At 41.3% G+C, this 25,255-nt stretch overlaps 1 protein-coding gene across 1 annotated transcript in view; it reads left to right on the top strand.

Moving 5' to 3' along the window:
- Nucleotides 1–24,874, top strand: part of arhgef17 (Rho guanine nucleotide exchange factor (GEF) 17) — a 64,629-nt gene extending 39,755 nt beyond the window's left edge. Inside the window, exons 3-25 of the mRNA XM_082501977.1 lie at nt 4,379–4,456; nt 8,466–8,648; nt 12,972–13,088; nt 13,533–13,625; nt 13,734–13,910; nt 14,051–14,101; nt 14,215–14,324; nt 14,463–14,548; nt 14,720–14,838; nt 15,103–15,310; nt 15,475–15,548; nt 15,638–15,721; nt 15,839–15,942; nt 17,066–17,181; nt 17,274–17,393; nt 17,478–17,745; nt 17,855–17,941; nt 18,101–18,168; nt 18,360–18,508; nt 18,679–18,853; nt 19,022–19,117; nt 19,578–19,760; nt 20,649–24,874. Coding sequence (XP_082358103.1) covers nt 4,379–4,456; nt 8,466–8,648; nt 12,972–13,088; nt 13,533–13,625; nt 13,734–13,910; nt 14,051–14,101; nt 14,215–14,324; nt 14,463–14,548; nt 14,720–14,838; nt 15,103–15,310; nt 15,475–15,548; nt 15,638–15,721; nt 15,839–15,942; nt 17,066–17,181; nt 17,274–17,393; nt 17,478–17,745; nt 17,855–17,941; nt 18,101–18,168; nt 18,360–18,508; nt 18,679–18,853; nt 19,022–19,117; nt 19,578–19,760; nt 20,649–20,857 — 2,955 coding nt within the window. The 3' untranslated portion in view covers nt 20,858–24,874. The remainder of the gene's footprint in view (nt 1–4,378; nt 4,457–8,465; nt 8,649–12,971; nt 13,089–13,532; nt 13,626–13,733; nt 13,911–14,050; nt 14,102–14,214; nt 14,325–14,462; nt 14,549–14,719; nt 14,839–15,102; nt 15,311–15,474; nt 15,549–15,637; nt 15,722–15,838; nt 15,943–17,065; nt 17,182–17,273; nt 17,394–17,477; nt 17,746–17,854; nt 17,942–18,100; nt 18,169–18,359; nt 18,509–18,678; nt 18,854–19,021; nt 19,118–19,577; nt 19,761–20,648) is intronic.
- Nucleotides 24,875–25,255: the final 381 nt, after the last annotated feature.

Genomic DNA, 25,255 nt, shown 5'->3' with positions numbered 1-25,255 from the left:
GCCTGTCCGGGGTTAGTAGACAAAGAATTGTATGTTTTTTTTATTGTCAATACATTTTGATTATATAGACCAGCGGTCCCCAACCCCCGGGCCTCGGACTGGTACCGGTCCGTGAGTCGTTTGGTACCGGGCCGCGAGAGTTGAGGCTCAGGTGTGACGTGACTAGTTTTCAGGGTTTTTATTGGTTTTCAGTGTTATTTTGTTATCGTTTTTATTGTTAACTCGTTTTTCCTGGGTCTTTTCACGTGTTATGAATAAATCTTCTTTTTTTCGGTACCGGTACTTGTTTTATTTTGTTGTATTTATCCGCGACACCTTAAAGGCCGGTCCGTGAAAATAATGTCGGGCATAAACCGGTCCGTGGCGCAAAAAAGGTTGGGGACCACTGATATAGACACTCCCTGGCCACTTTTTTAGGTACACCTGTTCAGCTGCAAATTCTAAGTCAACCAATCATGCGGTAGCAACTCATTTAGGCATGTAGACATGGTGAAACGTAAGAAAGCTGCTGGTCTGTGTTTGAGAAACTGCTGATCCACTGGGACTTTACCACACAGCTGTCTCTAGTGTTTACAGAGGATGAGCTGCAAAAGGGAAAAAAACCCAAAAAACACCAGGTTTCATCTCTGACCTTAATGATGGATCAAGGCCTGTAGCTGTGATAATAGAGTAGAAAGGAGTCATCCTCACTCATTAGACTGTGGCAGCTTTCCTTCTTCCATCTGCCTCTTTTAAGGTAATTTCAGTTTACTACTCCCTGCAGCGTTAATATTACAGAGAAACAATCATAGGGGAGAGAAAAAAACAACATAATCGGTCAAGATCATACTTACTGCAGTTATTGTCTAGTTGCGCTTTCCTGTAAAAAGATGGGTTATTACCAGCATGTTGGGTTTGCTCACATTCACACCTGTAATTTGAACTCAAAGTCCAGTGATTTTGATAATTAGGCTGACTGCTTGTTTGATGTCCTATTTGGCTGTTTTGTTCGGATCTCGGAATGATGTCTTGTTCCCGGATCTCTGTGTTTACTTGGCTAGAACTGATAAAAAATGGAGGTGGATCTTATTTTGGGAGTTGCATTAAATAAAAGCGCTTGTGAGGAATGTTCTAATATTCGGCTTGAAGAGTGAAAACAAGTCGTGTTGCAGTCGTAGGGTGTTCAACATCTCTTCCTTTTCATGTGACTGAAAGCTGTTAATCCTGGATTCAGCTTTCCGTTTTGAAGGTTGACACTGCCTCAGCCCAGAGCGTCTTGACTTCAGCTCTACTGTGCCTGCCCCGTTGACCAATCAGCCTCTCAGCTGGGGTTACTATGGTAACCCTGCTAGCAAAATGAAACTGGCATTCCTAGCATTATTTCACTGTGTTCTGATGTGTCCATGTGTGATCTAATAAAAGCGACCAGCGCCGGACAGAGAAACATTCCTGTCCTCAGGGAAGCTCCCTTCATATTTAACTTGACTGTCGCGCACAAACGCTCATTGTTTCCCCATCTATTTCTCGTCGGGGTCAAGTGGTCAGCAGCGTTGTTCACTCGACAGCTGTTGTAAGAGTGCAGTTAATTCAGCGCCATTGCACCTGAGTGTGAGGAAATGCGTATATTAACCGGAGTGAAAACAGCCAGTCTCATGAAGAAGCCGTTTCCATGAAGCTTCCGTGAGAAAGAAAGAGGATCCGCATTTGTTAAGTTGATTACTGTAAATGAGGTTTCATTTGTGTGAGACAGTCATGCAGGGACAGCTGTGCTCTTGTGTGGAGGAGCTGCAGCTGAAGTTGCTGGGTGGGGGGAGAAACCAGTTTCCAGCAAAGACCTGACGCGGACCCTGAGAGACACATTCGGCCTTCAGTCGATCCATCAACATTTTAACATATTCATCAGTGTGTGTGTTGCTTCTGTGGACCATAACAGGGGACCAAACCACAGCTACTTAGGGGGCAATTAAGGACTATAAATGGATGATTACTATGTTGTTGTTTGCGTCCCTCTTTAGCTTTGTTTAATCCTGTATCTATGCTCCCCAACTCTATTGTGTTTGTGTGTGTTTGTCAGGGGTGAGTAGATTTGGAGAGAAGGAGCAGTTGAGCTGATTTACAGAGAAGTGTCACTGGCGGCTAACTTTCACTGCTGTTTCCTTATTTAAGAGGGCAAATCTTTCACTTACGATCACTCTGTTCTTCACACACACACACACACACACACACACACACACACACACACACACACACACACACACACACACACTTCTATACACATTCCTCCATCCATCCACACGCCACCTTTCACTCTCCAGCGGTGCCCCACAGCGCCCCTGGGGTCTCCTTAGATGCCAAACGCTAAACATAACCTTTCTGGGAAGTTATTGTTACGGTTATTTATAGGACACAGCGCTGCTGGCAGAGCGGAGCAGGGGAAGAGGGGGGAAAAGCCTCCTCTGTCTATTTTTTGTGGCCATTGTGTGTGTGTGTGTGTGTGTGTGTGTGTGTGTGTGTGTGTGTGTGTGTGAAAGAGAGAGAGAAAGAGGGGGAAAGAGCCATTGTGGTTATATATGCACCATAGGGGTATGCCTGTGGCTCTGTATGATATTTATAAGCCATGTTGGTTACCAGAATATTTTGGGAGTGTCTTTCGAGACCCTGGATAAAGCACATACTCCGTGATTGGAATCACTGATTTCGGTGTCACATTAACTACTTTTTAGCATGAGTCATTATAGCATGAACGAGCCGTGCTTGTGTGGACTTCCTAGCCCCGGTGACGCCTGACCATGGAGATATAATATTTCAATGGAAAAGCTTAAAAAATATAGAGCTCCTGCCACTGAGTTTTCTATTTACTTCTTGAGAAGAACAGATAAGTGAAATCAGATAAACCTAGGACAACAACAGTGATTGTGATTTCAGTTTAAGTGTTGCGTCGGCGGTGTTGGAGAGAAGGCGTGCAGAGAAAGGAAATGTAGATTTAAAATGCCAGAAAGACAAAAGGTCCATTATCGAAACACAAAAAGAACCGCTGGTTGTTTTTGTTTGTGGATATTTTTGACGATGGCGCACATCAGCACTGAAAAATGATGATATTTATTACCATATGACTTACAGGCTGAGTGATGTTTCTCTTGTTTGGTCATAATCCACCCCGCTGTCTTGGGATCTTTTACTTTACAGACTGCTGGGAGTTTCCTGCTTTAAATGTCAACAACATAAAATTTTCATTTCCTATTAAAGTGCTGTTTCTTTGCTTGACAAAACGGAGCTCACTTGCTTTCTTTGTGCCCGTGTTGTTCTGCTTTCGTCTTTACTAACCTGGATGAGCCTATCCCTCTGGAAAAGGGAAAATCTGAACTAATCAGACCTCATGAGCTTTTTCCACTGATCCAAAGTCCAACCTTTCTTCTTCCTAGCGAATTGAAGGCTTGTTTCCCCCCAATTATCCTCACTGATAAGTGGTTCTCTTAAGGCTGAACAGCTTTTCCAGGGATTTAATTTCACCAATTGGTGAAAGGATCAGGATTTTCTTTTTCTGACTACATTTCTTCCTTGAACAAGGCTCACGACTATCTGTCCAGGTTTTAATAATGCGTTGGAGGGTCTTCAGCCTAGTTTTAGCAGTTTCGGCAAACTTGTTGAGCAGTCTGAAACTGAGGAACATTATTCCACCACTGCAGGGCATGTTTTTCCAGCTTGAGAAGCATCTCACTGCATCAGGTGAGGTTGAATAACTTGTTGCCAGACTAAACATATGAATCACTCTATGATAAGCTTAGTTAAATCTAGGTGGAGTTCTTGTTTTTTTTTTGGCCCGGCAGTGTTCGTGTTGTTTTTGCATTTGACGTTCTTTGTCATTTTCCACCTCTGTATTCACTGATTAAAAATTTAAGCCTTAACTTTCTGAAGAGTAAACATACACTCTGCTCAGAATTACCCCATATCAAATTTTGTATCCTGTGTAGAATTTCCAAGTAAAAAGAAATCATGTGAAACTGAACGTATTTAGTGTTTTTAGGCTTTACACTGCCTTTAAAAGCGCACAGTGCTTTCTGATCCTCCATAGCAAGATTCAGTTGTATTTGCTGTACCTGGTACACACTTTTTACTTGACCTTTTGAATTCTAGTTTATTTTTACTTACTTAAAAGGAGAAAAAAAATGAGGAGAATGCATTATATTGTATTAGATTTAGCTAATAGCTATTTTCCATCTGCAATCGCATGGGCAGGTGAGCATAAAACACCACTGCGATATTTTTACAGCATTGCATGTGCTTCTGTTTGTATATTATGTGGTTTGTTCATGACATAAAGGAGCATTAGATATGAACTAGATGACCCTACAAACATTAAGTGACCTTATATTTCTTTCTTATTCTTCTGTCTTCACAGGATATGAGGAAGCATGTCATGATGACCCTCTTAGACACAGAGCAGTCATATGTGGAGTCACTGCGTACTCTTATTCAGGTAATGTAACACACACTCACACACACACATAACTTCACATGCTCTCTTACGTATCTCTTGTTATAAGTGAGTCGTATTCGCAGGCAGACACGCAGAATAACTAAAAACTACAGATTGCTGAGGACATGAATACTGAATAACTGTGGATGTTATGTAATCCACTTATTCTCATTCATCCTGTCAGGCTAATCTGTTAACCCCGTCACATCCCACTGTCATCAGCATTATCTGCCACACACACCCACACTTCTGTATCCTATACCTGTCTGTGCTCTAATAGCTGACTAACCTTTACCCCAAATCTTAGCCGCATCCCTCTGTCTGGTTAACACGTTCCCAAACATGCACACACTCACTCTGGCACCCTGTGATCACCCTGTTGTGTAACCTGTCGCTGTGTGTGGGTGAACAGTAAGCATGCGTCTGCATTTTTACAAAATGTTCGCTCACATGCGCACACGCTGACTTTGACTGTGTGTGTGTGTGTTTCTGTGCATATGTGTGGCCACAAAGTGAATAAACCCAGGCCGTGTTCCCATGACGACACAGGGAAAGTAAATGTTACCACGGTGACTGGTGTATAAGTGCAGATCCTTGACGGAGGGTGTCAGATTTAGTTCGGGTGAGACGGCTCTTAAGTTGAAATCGGACTCTTTTGGGTTTCTGTTGAGGGACTTTTGGTGAAGTGCTCTGTGAATAATACAAGCTTTTGCCATATAACTAAGATGATTTTAAATCAGAGAGTACTTTGTGTTTAGTAAAGCTGAACTAATAACAGTGGTTTTAACAGTCTAAACAGTTTACACCTAGTCTTTTAAGAGAGGGCCATTATGCTCATTTTCCTGGTTGCATGGTCAGTAGCAATACTCATGTAGGCTGTTGCTTTTTAATGATGCTCAGGGCACCAAAGTGTGGCTGGAAAATATCCACCACACCATTACACCATCAGCACCAGCCTGAACCTTTACAAGGTAGGACGTAGGCATCCCTTCATGTTGTTTATACCAATTTCTAACCCTACCATTGAGTGCATTCCTGTTCTCAGCTGACAGAAGCGGCATCCAGTGTGGTCTTCTGCTGCTGCCGCCCATCTGCAGATTCAGAGGTGTTTTTCTCCATATCTTGGTTGTAACCAGTGGTTATTTGAGTTACTGTGTCCTTCTTGTCATCTTGAAACAGTCTGGCCGATGTCTTCTGACATCAACAAGATTTTCAAAGACACTTTTTTGGTCTTTTTTTTGGACTGGCCTGTCTGTCTTGTTTCTGACTTGTTCTTGGTGATTGTCTGCCTCAAAAGCAGCTGAGCTGCACATACAATGACACACACTATAGAACAGGTCTGTTTTACCCCGATTCACATTTAGCCCAAAAAGACCCAAAACAGATTTATTCTCTGCAGTACAGTTGTACAGTATATGCATGTGTTACCTACTGTATGTGATTAAATAATATTTGGGTTTTTATCTGGCTTAAAGATTTTAGGCCTTATTTAAAGCAAAATATACAAAAACACAGGTTTGAAATGGACATGTTGGACACACAAAGGAGAAATTAAATTAACATGGATATAGTAATGGTGTAATGGTGGCTAATGGTGTAACTGGGCCATGTCACAAAGACAAATGTTGCCACACAGTTCATTCAAGTTGATTCTGGAGTTTTTCCATCAATGTGCATGTCTGTCTTCCCACTTCACTGCTGCCATACTGTACCTGAGACTATCTAAATACAGAGAGGAAAGAGTTCGTCGAAACTGAGGTGCTTTCCTGTGACATAACGTTCGCAATTCCAGATAGTTACTGATTTGTTATGTAACACATTTCCAAGAAAAATGGATAAAGGAAGTCGACCAGCTTTCTTTTGTACAGATGTTTAAACCAGGAGATTGAATAAAAAGTGAAATGTGTCATGCAGTTCGTCAGTGCAGCATTCACAGCTTAGCGAACTTTGCAAATTTGGGAGCAATAGGGTTGAATCTGTCTGAGTTCATTTAAGAGTTAAGCTTTGAAATTTGGAAACTCAATTAATGCGATCACAGTGTGAGCGTCTCTGAGTTTGAGTGCGTCTGAGTCGAGCTTGTCGAAAGCAAAACTGTGTGATCTACACAGAATAAGGACAAAGGACAAAGTGAAGACAACATGTGATGGCAAAACCCGGTTTAATCATTTTGTTAATGTGCCGTCTGTGTCGACTGTGTTTATTCTGCGTTTACCCCGTACTGGCCACAGTGTTCATGAAATGTCTGCTCATATCAGCCTCGATCCAAGATTGAGATATCAGGGGTATGCTGTAACCAGGCATACTGTGTAGACATGTGCAGGTTTGACTTTTGTTTATTAACGCGTTTATCTTTTGTCTTTCTCTTGGTGTTTTTGCTTATTTGTGAATGCAGCTTTCATTCATCAGATAATGCAGGTGGCGTGATGTGAGGAATGAATTGCCAGACGCCAGCTGTTTTGAGCAGTGGCTGTTTTTGCAGTAAAGAGACCGCTTTTAGAGTGCATGAAGATTTCAGCAGCTTTAAGCATACAGCTGCAAAATTCTTGTAAACACATATTTTGTAAAAAATGAAAGAACTCTTTTAGCGTGAATCTTAGGGCTTAAATTGTAAGAAATAAATGTGTAAAATTACAGAAAATGTTCTAGTGGCTTGTTGGACAGACTGTCCTGCAATTATAAAGTGAACTTTTGTTTGTTAATTCAAAGATAATGTCCTATTTCGTTTATTTATTTGTGTATTTCTTTATTTTACTGTGTACAGATGGTGCAAAAGAAGACATTTCTATAGTACATAGTAAAAAAACAGAAAGTTTTCTATCATTTAATTATCTTTTACTCAGTTACGCTGGTGTGACACGAATGGCCATGGGGTGGAGATCTTTATCAGCTGAAAAATGTGTGAAAATGCAATTAAAGGTCCAAAATTTATGTCATACTTCACACTTTCACAAGGCCATCTAGTGGGATGGATCGTTGTCCTTGCCGGGCTGATTCCGGCCCCCAGGCCTTATGTTTGACACCCCTGACATGAACAGTTTTTGCTCTAAATCTACTGCACACCTGACAAAATTGCAGACTATGATGAAACAGCCTGCTTGGATAGAGAGCCTGTTTTGATATTGATAGCATTTACATTTGCCTCATTTAAAAAGGGTCCCGGACAGCAGACATGCACTTGTCCCCGGTCGTATTTATGGTATCCACTGCATTTTGATAAACATATATGCAGACTAAAAGTGGAACACAGTAATAAGAAGTTGATTTTAATAACAAAATTATTACAAGCAGTAAGACTGCAGTCGTTTTTTTATACGTGGGGCTTCTGGGAAACACCGGTCTTGGTGTTTATACTCTGGCAGGGTTCAACTAACAGGTTTACAAGGGTAAATTCTGTCACAGCAAACTTTTGCCTGTTTATAATTAAGACTTTACATATCAAAACAGGCACTCGATAGATGTTGTCTTTCTTGGAAGTTTTATACACTTGTTATTAAAAATAGAAGGGTGCTGGGAGAGTGCAGGCCTCTGCCAATTTTATAAGATCGCTCACCTGAGATTTAATGGGTTCATACATTTACCCGCTGAGGTGAGAGGAAAGATTTATGTCATGCTTAGGCAACTGTTTAAATTTTTAATTAGTCCACTGATCACGTGTGAAAGCAGTGGCAGGTTGATATAGAACGTGACATCAGTTTGAGAAAACACACTTACTATTGTTACTGTGCCAGTAACACTAACAGACATAAACTGAGGGATTACCACTGGATTTATTGTTCACTGGTTTTGAGAGGCAAGCTTGATATAAGCTCTCCTAAATGGATTTGATGAGTTAAACTGGCCTCCTTTGCGTTGTCTCCTCTTCATTGTTTTTGGCTGATAAAGTAACTGGTGCAATGAAAAAGTCTAAAATCGATTGCAATACTTTCTTAAAAAGACAAACACCTTATTAGTTTATGTCAAACATATTTATATGATCTGCTTGCTCATCAGCTGGTGATTCTCTCCTCAGGGCTACATGCGTCCTCTCAAACAGCCAGACAGCGGCTCTATAGTGGACCCCCTGCTGGTGGACGAGATGTTCTACCAAATCCCAGAGATCCTGGAGCACCACGAACAGTTCCTGGAGCAGGTCTCCGGCTGCGTGAGCCAGTGGCACGACAGGCAGACCGTTGGACACCTTCTTATCCAGTCGGTAAGCAGATATGGCAATAAGTCAAAGAGCACACATGCAGCTTCTTAACAGATGAGAACATAAGATATTTGGGCCATCATCAACACACACATGGGTCTTAAGAAAGTGTTGGACCATCAGAACACTTCACTGTGCCCCACCCAAATCTTTCATCACAATTTTGTTTTGTGGCATGAGCCTCAGATGAGGTCGCTTCTTCAGTTTAAAGTTTTAGCTTAAACTGCAAGCAGTGTGGAAATGGCCCTCACACCTTGGTGCACGTTGAGGTGTGCCATCACCCAGGGTTGTCCTGCAGATTAGGTGTTTCCTGCAGTCATTTCGGTGTGCTACCTTTACTCTAATTGTTACTTGTTACTTGTCACTTCCCGTGTAGGGATGGGTACCGGTAGGTTCTGACATAAATGGTAGTAACCAGACCAAAAAGCAGCACACATTTCGGTGCTTTATTTCGGTGCTTTATTTCGGTGCTTTTTTTCCCCTGAGATGTCATACACTTTGGATTCTAGCCAATCATTTTACCTTTCTGAGGATAGTAGGCGGGCCCAGGTAGGTACTTATCGGACACGGAGTTAGCAACATCCTCCGAAAACCCGAAGAGTAGAGTCCTGGCCTCTAGCCCTGCCAGTGTAGCAGAAATGATGACGGATGATGATGGCAGCAACAGCCGTTCTTCTCTGCGTGAGTAGCTTAATGTTGTTCGTGTGTAAGCTAACCATGTTATTAAATTAATGCATGTAAGGTGAACTAGCATACACCGTCGTAGTTACATGCCGCTGTCTTCTTGTTTGATGGCTGATACTCCCTTCACCCTGGTCAAAAAGGCTAAAATGACCAAAGAAAAAGAGGGAAACAGCTAAACATGAGAGGTTTTTGCACAAAGTTTGTGTTTTTTCCATTGATTAAGCACTGCTCCCACACAAGAGTGATACCATAAATCCCCTATAGCCGCAGAAAAGGCTAACATTGTTATCTTTTTACAAAAAAAAACAGCTGAACATGAGAGGTTTTTGGACCAATTTTGTGTTCTCCATTCTTGAAGCACCGGTTCGGGCACCATTTAAGCACCGGCACCGTTTCAAAAGTACCGGTTTGGTACTGGTATCGGATAAAACCTAAACGATACCCATCCCTATTCCTGTGCACACTAGGTGGCATTAGAGGTCTCCACTTATGCTGTATTCCAGAATAAGTCAAAAGTCAAATTTTCGGAGTTCTCGGTTGGCATTTGAATCTCGAACACCCCCACAACTTGGATTTCCCGTTTAGGAAGTTGGAGGAGCTCCGCCTACCCCAAGTTAGCAATCTACAATGGCGTCAATGAACACGAACAGCTTTAAGACTGTAATTTTTATCTAGGAAACTGCCATTAATTAATGAACATGTTGGAGAAGACCCACTTATTATATGTCATGGTGCATGGTGTATCATGTGTGGAACCCACAGTGAAAATTTCATGTGCGTGGGATGATGTTTATTGCTTAGTGGAGATGTCCTGTAGCCACTAGGTGGTGCTATGAGCATGACTAAATGCTGACACATTAGCTGTCTCCAGACTCAGATTGATCTCAAACATGTGACATGTTGAGACAGACTGAACAATGTACATTTGAGCTCTAACAATTTCACAGCCTGTGATGAATGATCATTCTGCCATGGACATGCCCATTAACGAAAACTTAAAAGCTTCCCAATTTACCATTGGCAAGTACTTTTTAGTCGACTTCTACTGTTTTGGTCCTGGTACCAATACTGCCTTTGTATAGAAAGATTGTCCTATTTTAGCATATTCAGAAATTTTATCTTGACTGTAAGCAAGAAATCCCTTCATGTGTTCCAATAAAGCTGTTGTACATGAGAAAGACATGGAACATCCTACAGTTTAAACCATAACACTATCCCATTGAATTTTGAATTAGTTAGAATTGGTCCACAACTTAAAAAAAACAAAGAAACCACTGAAAGTTACACCTCTTCATCTGTAAAGTGAAACCTTTATGTTGATGAAAAAGATAGCGTGTACGGTGTTTCTGTGGACGCTATTATTTGCAAAAGTAGGGGCAGAAATGAAGCATCTGTGCAGACATGACTCATACGACATTTACTTTCCTGTAGACGTGAGCCTGAATGAATAAACAAACTTCGAATGAGGGGAAACTGTTTTTATTGAAAGATGGTCTATAGTTGGCAACACTAGTTTCATATTTTGTTTTTCCAGTGACCGCATGTTGACGCATTTAAAACTTCCCATGACCCAAGTGTGGCTCCCAAAGAAAAAAAAAAAGTGCTCCAGAGCTTCAGTGCTGGGCTAAATGTCAGATTTGAGTTTCCTAAGAATAAAGATAGAGGATTTTAATTCCAGGCTAAGAGATTTTCACTAAACAAATTCATCACCGAAGGTACTCAAATGCCAGCATTTGTTCCCTCAGTAGGTCACTGCAGACCATAATCAAAACCCCTAACAACAAACTGCATGTTTAGTAGTAAAGCAGATTGAGAAATGAATCACAAAATTAAATAAACTCATTAATAAATTTTTCCTGTCTGTTTGGAGTAGATGTTCCTTAAAATGACGGTGTAAGAAATGCAATAAAAAGATAACACTGAAAATAACTGTGTGCCTTTGTAGCTAAAGCTGTTGCAACGCTCAGAATGAGGACCCCTCCCCCACCCTTTCCCGCCCTCTCTCCCGCTCTTAAAGCGGCAGCGGTCACTACCGCTACAGGCCTCGTTGGCGCAGTAGGCAGCGCGTCAGTCTCATAATCTGAAGGTCGTGAGTTCGAGCCTCACACGGGGCATGAAATTTTCTGTCTCTTTGTTTGTCCAAGTTGTTTATATGTTTCATAGATTTTAGAAAAAGAGTCTTACATGAAGTGTTTTGTTTGATAACGATAAGTTAAGATGAATAGGATTTATTAAACAAAACACATTAGACTCTAATGCAGTAAGTCCTGCAATGAAGTGCAGGCCTTACTGCTGTCTGTTACGCAGCCATCTGGGAGCATTTGTTATGACAGACAAACTCAGCAGGGGTTCGAAGTTCATTTTGTCAGTCCATAAAATCCTGGACGTTACAGTGATCCCATGCTAATCGCAAACAAACAGCGGAGACGCGCAGGAAATAAATACTACAATAATAGTAAACAATGATCTTATCAGGCACAACACTGACACGACAGTTTCATAAAAAGTAGATTCATGTTTTCATATTGTATGTATTTTTTACTTTTTGTTTTTAGAATATAATATATACACATTCAGCCAAAGGTTTTACTGAATAGTTTAATCGTCATTACATCATTATGGGTGCAAATATCAGTTGGGGTTTTTGGGGGTGGTCTAATGTTCGAAGGTTAACACATTCAGTGTATTTACAGGGTAAGGAAACTAAGTTTCACCAGATTTTATTCTTAATCTTTCTTCCGTTTGTTTCTCCCCGTGTAACTAATCTTGCTCATCCTGCTCAGATTTTATTTGTCAGAATTTTGTTACTGAGAGGCGGATGATAAGGATAGGGAAACCGGAAGTCAGTCCATTTCATCAAAGGGCAGAAAGATGATGACTCAGTGACGCTAAATACAGCACCACATTGTGGTTCTCTCTCTGCTCGTGTCGCCGACTGCTGTGTCTTCTACCCTTTTATTTGTGAAAAGAAAGCAGGTCAGGGTGATTCATCTCAATCTGTGCGTTTCTGTTGTGAGACAGAGAGGACTGCATCCTCAGATTTCTTCTTCTTTTATTCCTTTTTTTTAGTGCCAGTTAAATCAAGTGGAAATCCACTAATGTGAAAGCTTCTTTGTGTGGCTTAGGAATTAAAATAGTAAAATAGTTTGATCTTATATGCCGTTTGTTCTGTTGTTGTCTTCCCTGATTATTTAAACCTCTTAAGTGTAGCTGGTTTATACTGGAATTTTATGTTTTGCTCTTTGCAAGAAATTGAACAAGACTGTGGTGTCTGTGTTTCACAACAATCACCACAACAGTCGCCTCAAGCTGCTTTATATTGTAAGAAGAAGACCCTTCAATAATAGAGATAAAACCCCAGCAATTATATGAACCTTTATTGAACCAGCAGGGCTCAGTGCATTGTGGGAAGCCCCCAGCAGCTTAGACCTATTGCAAGATTCAGGGTCACCTGATCCAGCCCTAACTATAAGCTTTATTAAAAAAGACATTTTTAACTGTCTGTCTCCTGAATCCAAACTAGGAGCTGAAAGCTGAAGGCTTGCCTCTTATTCCACTTTTAAATACTCTAGGAACCACAAGTAAGCCCTCAGACTCAGTGCACAAACTAACTGAAATGTCCTCTTTTTCTTCTCTCTCTAGTTCTCCAAAGAAGCACTAGCTAACATGTACTCTGCATACATTGACAACTTCCTCAATGCTAAAGATGCTGTGAGGATTGCCAAGGAGGCCAAGCCAGCGTTTCACAAGTTTCTGGAGGTGAGTGTTGGATTGAAAAAACTTCTTTTATACATAGTAACGATGCAAGTTTGTCCACTACCAGCTTTTTGTTAGTGACAAAAATGTAGCTTTAAGCTTTAAGTTATGTGTTGCTTTCAGTGTTCTCATTTTTTTTCTGTTTTATAACCATCATCCAGCTTCATTGCAGGCAGAGTCAGAGAGACTTTATTTATACCTAAGGGGCAATTCATATAGATGATACCTTGCCGACCATACATACAATACACAAACATCACATTGGGGAGGCAGGTCAGGCTAGGTAGCACTGGCCGTTTGACAGCAGGAGCAGCTGCTGTGGAACCACTTCACCATCTTGTGGTAGAGATGTGAATTACAGGATTGAGCCAGCTGTAGAGCCTCTGATACTGGTGGTTCTTATATCATCCACTTTGTCTTCATCCCCCCCTTCTTTTAATCTAACAGCAAAACATGCGTGAAAACAAGGAGAAGCAGGCTCTGGGTGATCTGATGATCAAGCCGGTGCAGAGGATTCCTCGATACGAGCTGCTAGTTAAGGTGAGTGATTTAAAAATCGAACTATGAGCCTGCTGTGAAAGTAACTCAGACTGTTTAGTGATGGAAAGCCCACTTAAACAGAGATGAATGTGCTGTTGTTTGTTCAAGGATTTGCTCAAGCACACTCCAGAGGATCACCCAGACCACCCGTACTTACTGGACGCCCAGAGGGACATTAAACGACTGGCGGAGAAGATCAATAAAGGAAGACGCTCTGCTGAGGAGGCAGAGAGGGAAGCCAGGGTCATCCAGGAGATTGAGGCACACATAGAAGGAGTCGAGCACGTGAGACATTTGCTTACCTCTGCTGATTTGAGCTTTGTTGTCTGAGCGTTATGTTTTTTTCTAAAGCCGCTTTCACCCAGCATAGATAATAAAAACAATAAAGTAAAACAATAACTTCCTTATATGTATGTTTGTCTCAGATTCTAAACCCCCAGAGGAAGTTCTTGAGACAAGAAATAGTCATGGAGGCGGTAAGAAACACTCCTGGAATTATATTATAAAGCTGTATTATATTATAAGGTGTGATCCTCTTGTGAAGGTTACATTTTTCTAACCCTGTACTTGTGTTCCTGTCTCTCTGTAGAAGACAGTGGGTGGAAAGAAGGATCGTTCCCTCTTCCTCTTCAGTGATCTGATCATCTGCACCACTCTCAAGAGGAAGTCTGGCTCATTAAGACGCAGCTCCATGAGCCTGTATGTAATGCACACAGGCCATCAGAGCACAGTTTCTAAACCATACTGCCCCCTGGTGTTAAACAATATGTACACCAGATGTTCACTTTTTTTTTTCTCAATTACATCTTTCCTGTTTTTCCCTTCATCCCTCCTCAGATACTCTGCTGCCAGCGTGATTGATACTTCAAGTAAATACAAGTTTTTGTGGAAACTTCCCCTGGAGGATGTGGAGGTGGTGAAAAGTAAGACTTATGCTGCAGTTTGTGTAGAACATGGATCTATAAGTCATATCTACCACCGAAAAACACACAAAGAACCAAAATAATTTTGTTGTTTGGTACTTTGTTATATAAAATCACCTGGAGAAGTAATGTGGAATTTGCTTTTGCTGTTTATTTTTCACCCTTTTCCAGGCTCCACGCAGGCAACAAATAAGGACAGTATCCAGAAGATGATTGGCCGGTTAGATGAGGATCTCAGCACGCTGGGTCAGATCAGCAAACTGTCTGAGACCCTCAGCCTCCCACACCAGGTGCTGTGAAAGATGCAGTGACAAAAAACTCCATCGTTCTCTCTCTTTGCACATCTACTTTTCTTGGACACATGGAAACTTCTTCTAGTCTCCTCTTTGAAATATTCAGTTATATACAGGTTGTTACAGACATAAAGAAAAAACTTTATTGAGCGTTTCATCTTTTCTCTCTTTCGTCCACTTTTGTGCGTTTGCGTTGTGTTTACAGCTGAGTGTGCGTGGCACTTTGAAACTCAATTCTACCCTTTTTTCCTTTTCTTTCAGCCCCTAGACGAGGTAATAAAGGATCTGATGGCCTCGGTGCACAGGGAGCTGTCGGATAAACAGTCGTTGGCCTTCAGTATGACCTTCCTGCCCACGAAGCTGGAGTTGACCACTGCTTCTGCAGAGACAAGCTTCATTTTTGAGTTTGCTACACCCGACGCTCGCTCCAGCTTCGAGCAGGCCTTTGAGGAGGCCAAGAAAAAATTAGGTAAGTCGAAAAAAGTTTTAGAGTGAGATACAGTATTATTTTCTCCACTAGTTCAGGAGCTAAAGCATGTGGGTGATTTCATGTCTTGCTTGACTTTCTTTAAAAAAAAATGCTCTTACTTCGATCTAAATATGGCTAATTCTTTTTGTGTCACGTGTGTTTAGCGATGAATAAGGACCAGTGGGACCCAGAGTTCCTGAAGGCCATTCCCATTATGAAGACCCGCAGTGGAATGCAGGTGAGAGCAGTGGGAAGCATTTTCTGTGAAGCTGCCCTTTTTTTTATCCACAGAACAGAAGAACTCATTACTTTGCTGTTTGTCTCCAGTTTTCATGCGCCTCTCCCAGCCACAGCTGTCTAGACAGCGGATGTGAAGTGTGGGTGTGTAACAGTGACGGATACGTGGGACAGGTGAGAAGAGATTGGATGCGATTATGCCATGTTCTCCAATCAAAGAGGAAGAAACAAACACAACAAAAAACAACATAATTTGGATTTTGTAGACTGATGCTGATGTTTCCTTTGCAGGTTTGTCTGCTGAACATCAAAGATGAGCCCACAGTGGAGGCGTGTATCGCTGTCTGCTCAGCCAGGATTATCTGCATTGCTGCAGTACCAGGACTTAAGGGAAGGTCAGTACACACACACACACACGCACACACACACATGCACGGATGTGACTGAGTGCACAGATAGACAGGTTGTGTCTGATTTAGAAAAGAATAAATCTGATGACGGTCTCTAATGAAAAGTTTTTTCCAATTTCACTGATTTGTTTTTCTACAAAAAAGAAAGTTATTTTTGTTTCTTTTTAACCATATAAACTGGGCTAAAAGTCAGCCATATAGTATTACCTTTTAATGATCATTAAAAAAGTTGATCCATCTACTGTTCACTGAAGCATCATCAGAAATAGTCTCAGGGGATGGGTGGCTGTCAAGAAACCATTCTTAAGAAAGGGAAACACGGAGGAAAGGCTGAGGGTATTCTTCATGTAATTACACAAGACCTGGTCTGAAAATCAGTGGCAACAGGTCTTAAGACTTCAAATCAAGAGGGGAGACGTGCAACATTCAGTGTCTACAGCTATCTGTGAATTATGAACACAAAAGTACTGTCAGGTTTGATCCACCATGCAGTACCACCTGGAAAGCTTCTCATTGGTAACAGGTTCATTTTTCTGCATGACAGTGATCCCAAACACATTGCCAATATAGTATAAGCATACCTGAATAGAAAGTACACACAATCCACACAGTCATGGATTGGCCTCCCCAGCACCTGGACCTTTGCATTATTGAGGCACAGAGACATAGAACAGAACAAAAAGGCAACCAACATCCAAAGAAGAGCTTTGAATGTCCTTCAAGATGCCTGGAGAAATATTCCTGAAGACTACTCAAAGACATTACAAAAAACCTTACTTGAGAGAGTTCAGGCTGTGTTAAAGAATAAATGCAGTTTAAATATTATCAAATACTGACTTTCAAGCTTATTGTACAAACTCTGTTTTTGCTTGCTACGCTGTGTTTCCATCTATCCCTTCAAGTACCTTCTATTTCCCAGGACTTTTGCACAGTAGCCTATATACTGCTCCATTAAATCTGTTGAAGAATTTAAATACCAGTCGATATTAGACCCCACAAAATCTTTAATCTCAGTAAAAAACCCAAACAAACAAGATCAAGTGTGCATCTAACGACAGCTACTGTCTGTTCCTGACTTTATCTTAACTAATCGCTCTTGACTTCCCAGGGAGCGTGGATCAGAGCCTCCTCTTGCACCTACCTCTGTGGCAGCTGGTCACACCCAGCAGCAGCTCCTCATATCCATTTCTCAGTCAACTCCAGAATTAACAGAGCAACCCACAGGTGAGTTAGTGGCTTTCTAAATTATATCACTTCATGTTCTTCTTGCGTAAGGTCTTTTGTGAAATTTGTGAAAATGCATTGATTGTATCCAGGACCAGGGGCGGAGCTTGTTCCGTTTGACAGTGACGACACAGATGACGAAGACTCCCCCAGTCCCTCTTCAACCCTACAGAGTCAGGCCAGTCACTCCACCATATCGTCCAGCTACGGCAGTGAGTAAACACTTCGGTCACACACACTTTATTTACACCCTCACGGTCTCTACCATTCCTTCAAATCTCATCTTCACCCCAAAGATGACGAGGGTCCAGGCTCCAAGGACATGGCTACAGAGACCACCAGCAGTGAGGAGGAGCAGGAGTTCCCAGTGCCGAGCTCATATGGCTCTCAAGGGATGCTGGGGGTCGGTGGCGTAAGCCGCGTCCACGCAGAGAGTCCGATGGATGGCCGTGCCATGCGCCGATCGTCTCGCGGATCTTTTACCCGGGCGAGTCTGGAGGATCTGCTCAGTATAGACCCAGAGGCCTACCAGAGCTCAGTGTGGTTGGGAACGGAGGATGGATGGTGTGTGGAATTACTGGACCTGTGTACTCAAGCGATTTTAATAAGCTATCTTTGTTTGTTTGTTGGTGTACTGCTTTCACCTAATTTCCTATGTTGCTGCCTTTGTTAGCATCCACGTGTACCAGTCCTCAGACAACATCCGAAACCGTAAAAACAGCATGAAGATGCAGCACTCGGCTTCCATCCTCTGTATACTGTGAGTCTGCCTAGCTAACTTTAAAGTAATAGAGAATTATTCAAAAACAAATTTCAAAGGTCAGGAATGCTAGATCTTATTGGATACTATCTAAACCCTGCTTTTACTTTACCTCCTTTCATTTTTCCTTTTTACATCCTTCCTTTTTTCTTACTTCAGGTATTTGGACAACAAAGTGTTTGTGTCCTTAGCAAATGGAGAGGTGATTGTTTACCAGAGGGAAGCAGGTAAGGTCAACTGTGCACGTGATTGGAGTAAGCAATGGCTGAAAAAGAAAACGCTGTAGTGTTGCTTTTGGCATGCAGCACTTTTATTTGTCCCCGATCACAGCATCATTCCACTTCTGTCTTGCATCCTCACTTCACCATCCTGGCCTGGATCTTTAGTAAACTCTGTTACTGTTGATCTGGATTTGCAGGTAGTTTCTGGGACCCTCAGTCTTCTCAAACATTAGTTCTGGGTACACCTACAAGTCCTGTCACCAAAATGGTTCCCGTAGGAGGGAAGCTGTGGTGTGGCTCACAGAACAGAGTCCTTATCATCAACACATCTACACTAGTACAAGAGGTAGGTGGAAAGATTAGATGAGAGGGAAGCAGAGAAAGATCGGCTTTGTAGGTCAGAATCTGGAGGCTTTAGATTCACATCGGAATAAAAGGCCAGGCTGACGAGACTGACAAGCAGGAGCACTGGCGCGGAAGAAAGTTTACCCCCGTCTCTCTCTTTGTTCCTCCCAGCACTGGTTCCAGGTGGGCACTGACAGCAGTCGGTGCGTGACATGCATGGTGGCGTACAGTCAGGGTGTGTGGCTGGCGTTGCAGGGCAGTGCGCAGGTCAAACTATACCACGCTCAGACCTGGGAGAGCCTGACAGAGGTCGACGTGGCACCAGCTGTGCACAAGATGCTTGCAGGTATGCAGAAAGACTTTTTATGTGTTTTAGTTGTTTGTAGTATTATAGTTCTTTTTATAACATTTTCCTTTTTCAAACTAGTGGAAAGAAAGTGTTTGTCATTTTTAAACTTTAACGGTGTCTGACCACTGTCTGTTATTAATCTGACTTTGTTTGGTCCCTGTTCAGGTGCAGATGCGATCATCAGACAGCACAAGGCCGCCTGTCTGAGAATCACAGCTCTGCTAGCATGTAAGGATCTGCTGTGGATTGGCACCAGCGCAGGTAAGAAAACATGTTTAAATGGATTAACCAGATTTTTAACTTGAATTTGCTATTAAATCAAGATTAGAGTGCGATTTGACATTTTTTTTTGTATGTGTAAATGGCCTGTATTTGTATAGCGCTTTACTTAGTCCCTATGGACCCCAAAGCGCTTTACACTACATTCAGTCATCCACTCATTCACACACTTGTGATGGCAAGCTACAGTGTAGCCACAGCTGCCCTGGGGCGCACTGACAGAGGCGAGGCACTGGCGCCACCGGGCCCTCTGTAGGCAATGGGTGAAGTATCTTGCCCAAGGCAAGGGCCCAACAGGCCCAAGGACACAATGACCGAGACTGTCGGTGACGGGGCTCAAACTGGCAATCTTCCGATTACAAGACGAACTGCCAACTCTTGAGCCACGCTCGCCACCATGTGTGGCTCAAATAGCTCACTATGAGCTTCTGTTTTGTTCCAGGGGTGGTTCTTACGCTGGTGATCCCAGCAGTGAGCTCAGGAACTGTGGCCGGGACTCTGAAATTTCCCCTGGTGCCAATGGGCTCAGCCCACGGACACACGGGCCACGTCCGGTTCCTGACGTCAGTCGAACTACCAGAAGGGTTTGACATGAACTTCCCTCCTAATACAAGTGACCCCACAGGTTAGTGCTGCTTCCTTTTTTTGACATTTATTATCAAAAAAATTTCTAACTAGTACATATCACTGATGTAGTAAGGGTCATTCTCTAATTTATTTCTTTGTTAAATTAAAATATTATATTATTTGAATAATTACACCTTTCTTAGCCATACATTTCTTTTTAAATCAAATGTATATATATTTAAAATTAATCAATCAAAAACCTAAACACTACAAAAGTGCTCATCCCCACAGTCAGGTAAAGTGGACAAGCACTGTGTTTTGTGTGCTTCAAATCCAATAAGGTGTATATATCACAATCAATTCCTCACAGTAGGTCCATTGTCTCTCTTCTTTTGTCAGAATTTGTCTGTTTTATCTCATAATTTCATAAGAAGCTTTTAGTTGAAGTTGCTGGTATGACATATTTTACTGTTAGGGAATTGTAAGAGGGGAAAAAAGAATTATTAAATGGCAAACTGTAATTTAATGAGTTAAAAATCACGTAGATGTGATTTAATGCCCCTGAGGTTTAATGCCATTTTGTAAAAACCATAAAAATTTCATGTCACTGGTTTTACCTTCTTTATGGATTTGTAACAGCAGACCGTTACTTACGGACCATTACTTACTTGATGACTATTGCATGCTTCTTTAGTTAAATGTATAAAAAAGATTTTTTTAAAAGCATTATGCTATCATTTTTGTGAGCACATGAAGTCAACAAGTTACGTGATAATTTAGTTTAAATGTCTTAAATAAGCTTAAATTTATCTTAAGAGATCAATTTTAAGACATCTTGCAGACCCAAAACTGAACATTTGTGTAGAATGACTTTTAGGTTCGTACATATCTTTTCTATTTTGCTCCAGAAATATTCCAACTTCATTCATTTATGTTCAACTTTTAGGCAATCAGTCCCAAAACAGCAGCACAGTTGATGGAAGTCTCCAGCGGCGCGACTCCGCACGCCGCCGAGCTTCTGCGCACATCCCTCCGAAAACCAACCATCTAGTCATTTCCGGTGGCGATGGTTACGAGGACTTCAGACTGACTAATAGCAGTGAAACAGTGGGACGGGATGACAGTACCAACCACCTTTTGCTTTGGAGGGTTTGAGACAATCGAACTGTTAGTTCTACCGACCTGACCCAGCCTCCCTCTGGCTGAAATCAGCGCACAAGCTCCTCGTCCTTTAACCCCATCACTCCTCACTTTTCGGTGTTGCTGTTGCGTTCTTCTGCTCGGTCCGCTGGTCTCTATGTGCGTAACGTGGCTGTCGACTCCCCGGACTTCCTAATGAGTACGATCACTTCAAATCCAGTTTTCTTGTGTTAATGTTTCTGATGATGTGCATGTCTGTGTGTGCTTTTTCGGTTTGTGGCATCGGCCGAGTATTATCGGCAAAAAAAAGGTGTTTAGACTGAAGGAGCCAGAAAGACACAGAGAAGGGGGACTTGAACTATCACAGATGGACATATGTTCAAAATGAGAATGACAAACAAGAAAAGTCGACTTGGATTCTGCAGAGTCTCTGCACACGAGGCTGAAAGCGGACATTTATGAAAAACTCTGGCATGAATCAGGTGAAGCATGAGCTTGTCCTTTGAAATTATGTTTTTTTGGAACGAAACACTTCATCTTAACTTGAGCTTCACATAAAACGCCTCCCAGCGATCTATAAATGATTATAAAAAAAATCAACAAAAGTGAAAGATATTAACACAGACTGTAGTTTGATGGATATTCGGAATAATGAATATGCCCTTGTTTTTTCAGCGAGATTTTAAGCATATCGAAGTTTTAAATGTCTGATCTTATAAGGAAGTGAAGGACAAACATCAATTCCACTGCCATCGATAATACATGTTACTGCTAACATCATCTTTCCTCCTGTTTAGGGAGAGTAAGCATCATTTATGTGCAATATGTGGCAGTAGAGGTATGTAACAAGACTGAACACATATACTCCCATACATTCATGCACGGCCTTCACTCAGTGAGTCAAGAGATTTGTGAAAAGCACGTGTGTTCTCTGTAGAAAATCACATCAACGTTTATCTTTTTTTCTTCTTCACATATTGATTTTTTGTTTAAGATGACAGAAGTGTAGATGAAGCAGTGTCCCACTACTGGTAGAGGAAAAAAAAAAGTAGATTGAAGACATTCCTTCTTAACGCGACTATGCCAAAGCCTTTTGTGTGCTAATGTGTTGACACTAAGGGATCTGAAAAGATTTCTTTTGCCGTGAAATTTTCAGTGTTTGGAGCGTTCTGTCACGAGGAGAGATAGGTGATCTTTAAAGATGACGATAGGCTGTGGTAGCAGATGAAGATAGTTATGTACAGTATTTATGGTTTTGATTTTTAGCACCGCCTTTTACAGCACTTAATTTATAGAAGATGTAGCTTCCACTTTTCTTTTCAAGTTTAATAACGAGGAGGCTCGGTTAACAAAACTGATTACCAGGAGACAGATCTGCACACGAGGGGTGTAGGGATACAGTCCGGTCATGGTTCGGTACGATTCACAAGACTGGGTTCTTGCACTGTTTTGCATTATTTCCCTTTGCGCTGCATCTCAGAGCAGCTTTTAGGCAGACTGAAAACACAGCCACTCAACCTCGTAATGTATGGAAGTTTGTTTCCGCAGCCATCTTTAAGAAAATTTTTGAGTTAGCACGTCGAAATTTTGATTTATTATTCTGAAATTTCGAGTTGCGTGGCTTGAAATTTCGACTTACTCAGAAAAAACTTGAAATTTCGAGATGTATTACCTAATAATAACTAAATACCTCAAAATTTCGACGTAGCTCTGTCAATGTCACAAACAAGCTTCCATACGATTGAGTGCCAACTTCTAGAATATGCCTACATTCTTTTCCAGCTCCACTGTGTGTATTGTGGCACTTTCTTTACAGGACATGTAGCGCTAAAATGTATGGATACACCTCAAACACACCGCATCACACAGACAGGTAGCAGTAGCTGCCGGAGAACCAGATGCTTGTAATAAGGATGATAAGGACAAATGCTGAGCAACTGCACGTGCCTTCAGAGAGATAAAGGTTAAGCCATTTCACTTACACATGCACAGTGACGGTGAAAAGTCAGCTCTGCCTCATCTTATAGCAGTGGAAGAAAATCATGACTACAGCTTGCACACACACACACGCTCGCCAGCCAGGCTTTGGGGTTAATCTGAGATTGTCTTTGATCCCTCCAAGCCTAGCAAATACTGCATTGCACCTTACCAGCCATCTGGGCACTTCTCCTCAGCTTTTTCCACATCCATACATGAGGATCCACTGTGAGAGATAGGCTAACAGCTATGAGGATTAGCTGGCCTTTGTGATAGCTGCTAACTAGAAAGCGAGCCTCTGTTAAAGTGTAAAAAAGTGCTACTTAAGTGCTCTGTTATCCAGTTGGAAAGCATTTTCAAAAAAGAGCTTTTTTTCTGGTTCCTCTGTTGAAGAAAAGTTCACGTAGCCTGTTAGCAAAAATTAAACGACTAGCTAAACATTTTGGGATGCATACTTATTCGGTTTCTTGTCGAGAATTAGCTAAAAAAGATTTATATAAATCTTGTGTGTTTATGAGAACAAAAATTAAGAAAAAGCTATCTTAAAAAAAACATCTACCAGTGTTTTTGAGGAAAGCTAATACCAAACAAAGTGTGTTGGAATTTATGTCGGTTTATAAAAAATGGAAAAAATAAAGCAGCGAGCTTAGCGGTTAACTAGCTAACTTTTTCTTGTTTTTTTCAGCTCATAGCGACTTCACTGTTTCCCATGATTATGGTTTTAACTTTTTACCATATAATGTGATCCTGGTGTCATGGTTTATGGTACACTTAAGTAACTCTCACAAGAAAAATAGAAGGTAACGGTTTAAAATTTTCAGTTTCCGCTAACTTTGAGGTAGCAGACATTTATTATTATTTTTTTAATGTTCAACAGAACTGATTAATGTCAGTGTGTCTGTGTGAAGAACTGCCCGAGATAAAAATTTTGTGTATTTTTGCTGGCTTGAGAGCGTCAAAAATCCCTGCAGAAAAGGAGTTAGTAGCCATATTGGTCAACAGTGAAAAAACATCTGTGCGCTGTCTGTGCTATATTTTCATGGTGTGGGGTCTAACGTAATTACTTATTTTCCTAAGCTTTAAAGTACGGAAGCCTGTTTCTGCCACTGAGAAAAACAAAAACAGACAAACAAACAGTTACTCAAAAGTTTAAATTTCGAGATATGGAGTCTGTAAGTCAAAATTTTCAGATGCGTAATTTCGAAGGTTTGAGATAACCTGAACTTTGATATAATAGCTTAAAATTTTAAATGAGATCTACCTGGCTTTTAGTTTTGTGTGACAGAAACAAGCCTCTGAAGAAAAGAGTTTGGTCATGGTCAGCAAGTTTGAATACAGCTTTTTCATAAACTTAGGTTTTCTTCTGCCTTAACAGTATACTTTTACACTGCCTCAGTAGTCACACATGTATAAATGATTGAATAATCACATTTTCAGCAGGAACATTTTAACCCAGTGAAAATGAAACTGAACTCCTTCACACACAACCTTTCTTAACGTCTTAAATATGAAGTAAAAATAATCAAAATCCCGCCATCACTGTAACTATCAGCAACATGTATGTAAACCTCCTCATGCCCATTTGTGAACCGAGTCTTTATTGTTGTAAATATTGGTACATACTGCCTTTTTTCTGTAAATAGTGCACCCATGGTCCTCAAGTGTTGATATGAATCTAATGGCATATTTTTATATATTTGTGTAAGGTTTGTTTTTCCTGTTTGTATTTTTCTCCCCTTCCCCTCTGGCATGCGCTGTCAGTCATGTTTAAGTTATAACTGTCATAGATCTTACAAAAAAAGAAGGCAAGACGACCTCTGACAGATATTCATGTTTTCACTCCAGAACATGCTGATGTTTGCCTTGTTACAGATGTGACCAGGAAGGTAAAAATAAAAGTTAATAAATAAGAAGCTGCAGTTTTGCACTGCCGCCTGGTTGTAACTCTGTTGGACATGTTGCAGCTGTGGTGATGAATCAGAGTTGCTTCCTGTACGTAGCTGTCCTTGTTTTGTCACTGTGGTTTCCTCTTTGTAATTAAATCAGTTCACTGGCTCCAGTTTGTGCTCGTTTTCAGAAAGTTTGCACTTTACAACAAAGTATGTGTAGTCATGTGTGCACATTGCTCAAGAGTTGTGCGGTGCATTAGACATCATACAAGAGCTGGTTGGAAGGAAAAGTGTGTATTTCCCGACTGGTTTCTGGATGCTGCTGGCAAGTGGTGGATGAAATGAAATCAGCTGCAAAGAAGGTGCTTCACTAAATCTTCCTAGCGATTGCTTTGGTTGCTAGCGAATTGACACAGATGCCTGTAGTTTTTCACATTTCTCTGCAAATACTAATTGCCTATTTAATAAGTACAACTTTTCAAATGATGCAACTTTTTACTTGCAAGGCAAATCTTTTTGCAGACAAGTCTGTCAGTTCCAGTTAAAT

The sequence above is a fragment of the Aulonocara stuartgranti genome, assembly GCF_965226115.1.
Source record: "Aulonocara stuartgranti genome assembly, chromosome: 14".
In the NCBI taxonomy this organism is placed as follows: Eukaryota; Metazoa; Chordata; class Actinopteri; order Cichliformes; family Cichlidae; genus Aulonocara; species Aulonocara stuartgranti.
The sequence above is the reverse complement of the archived record's forward strand: the minus strand, read 5'-3'. Positions and strand labels throughout refer to the sequence as shown.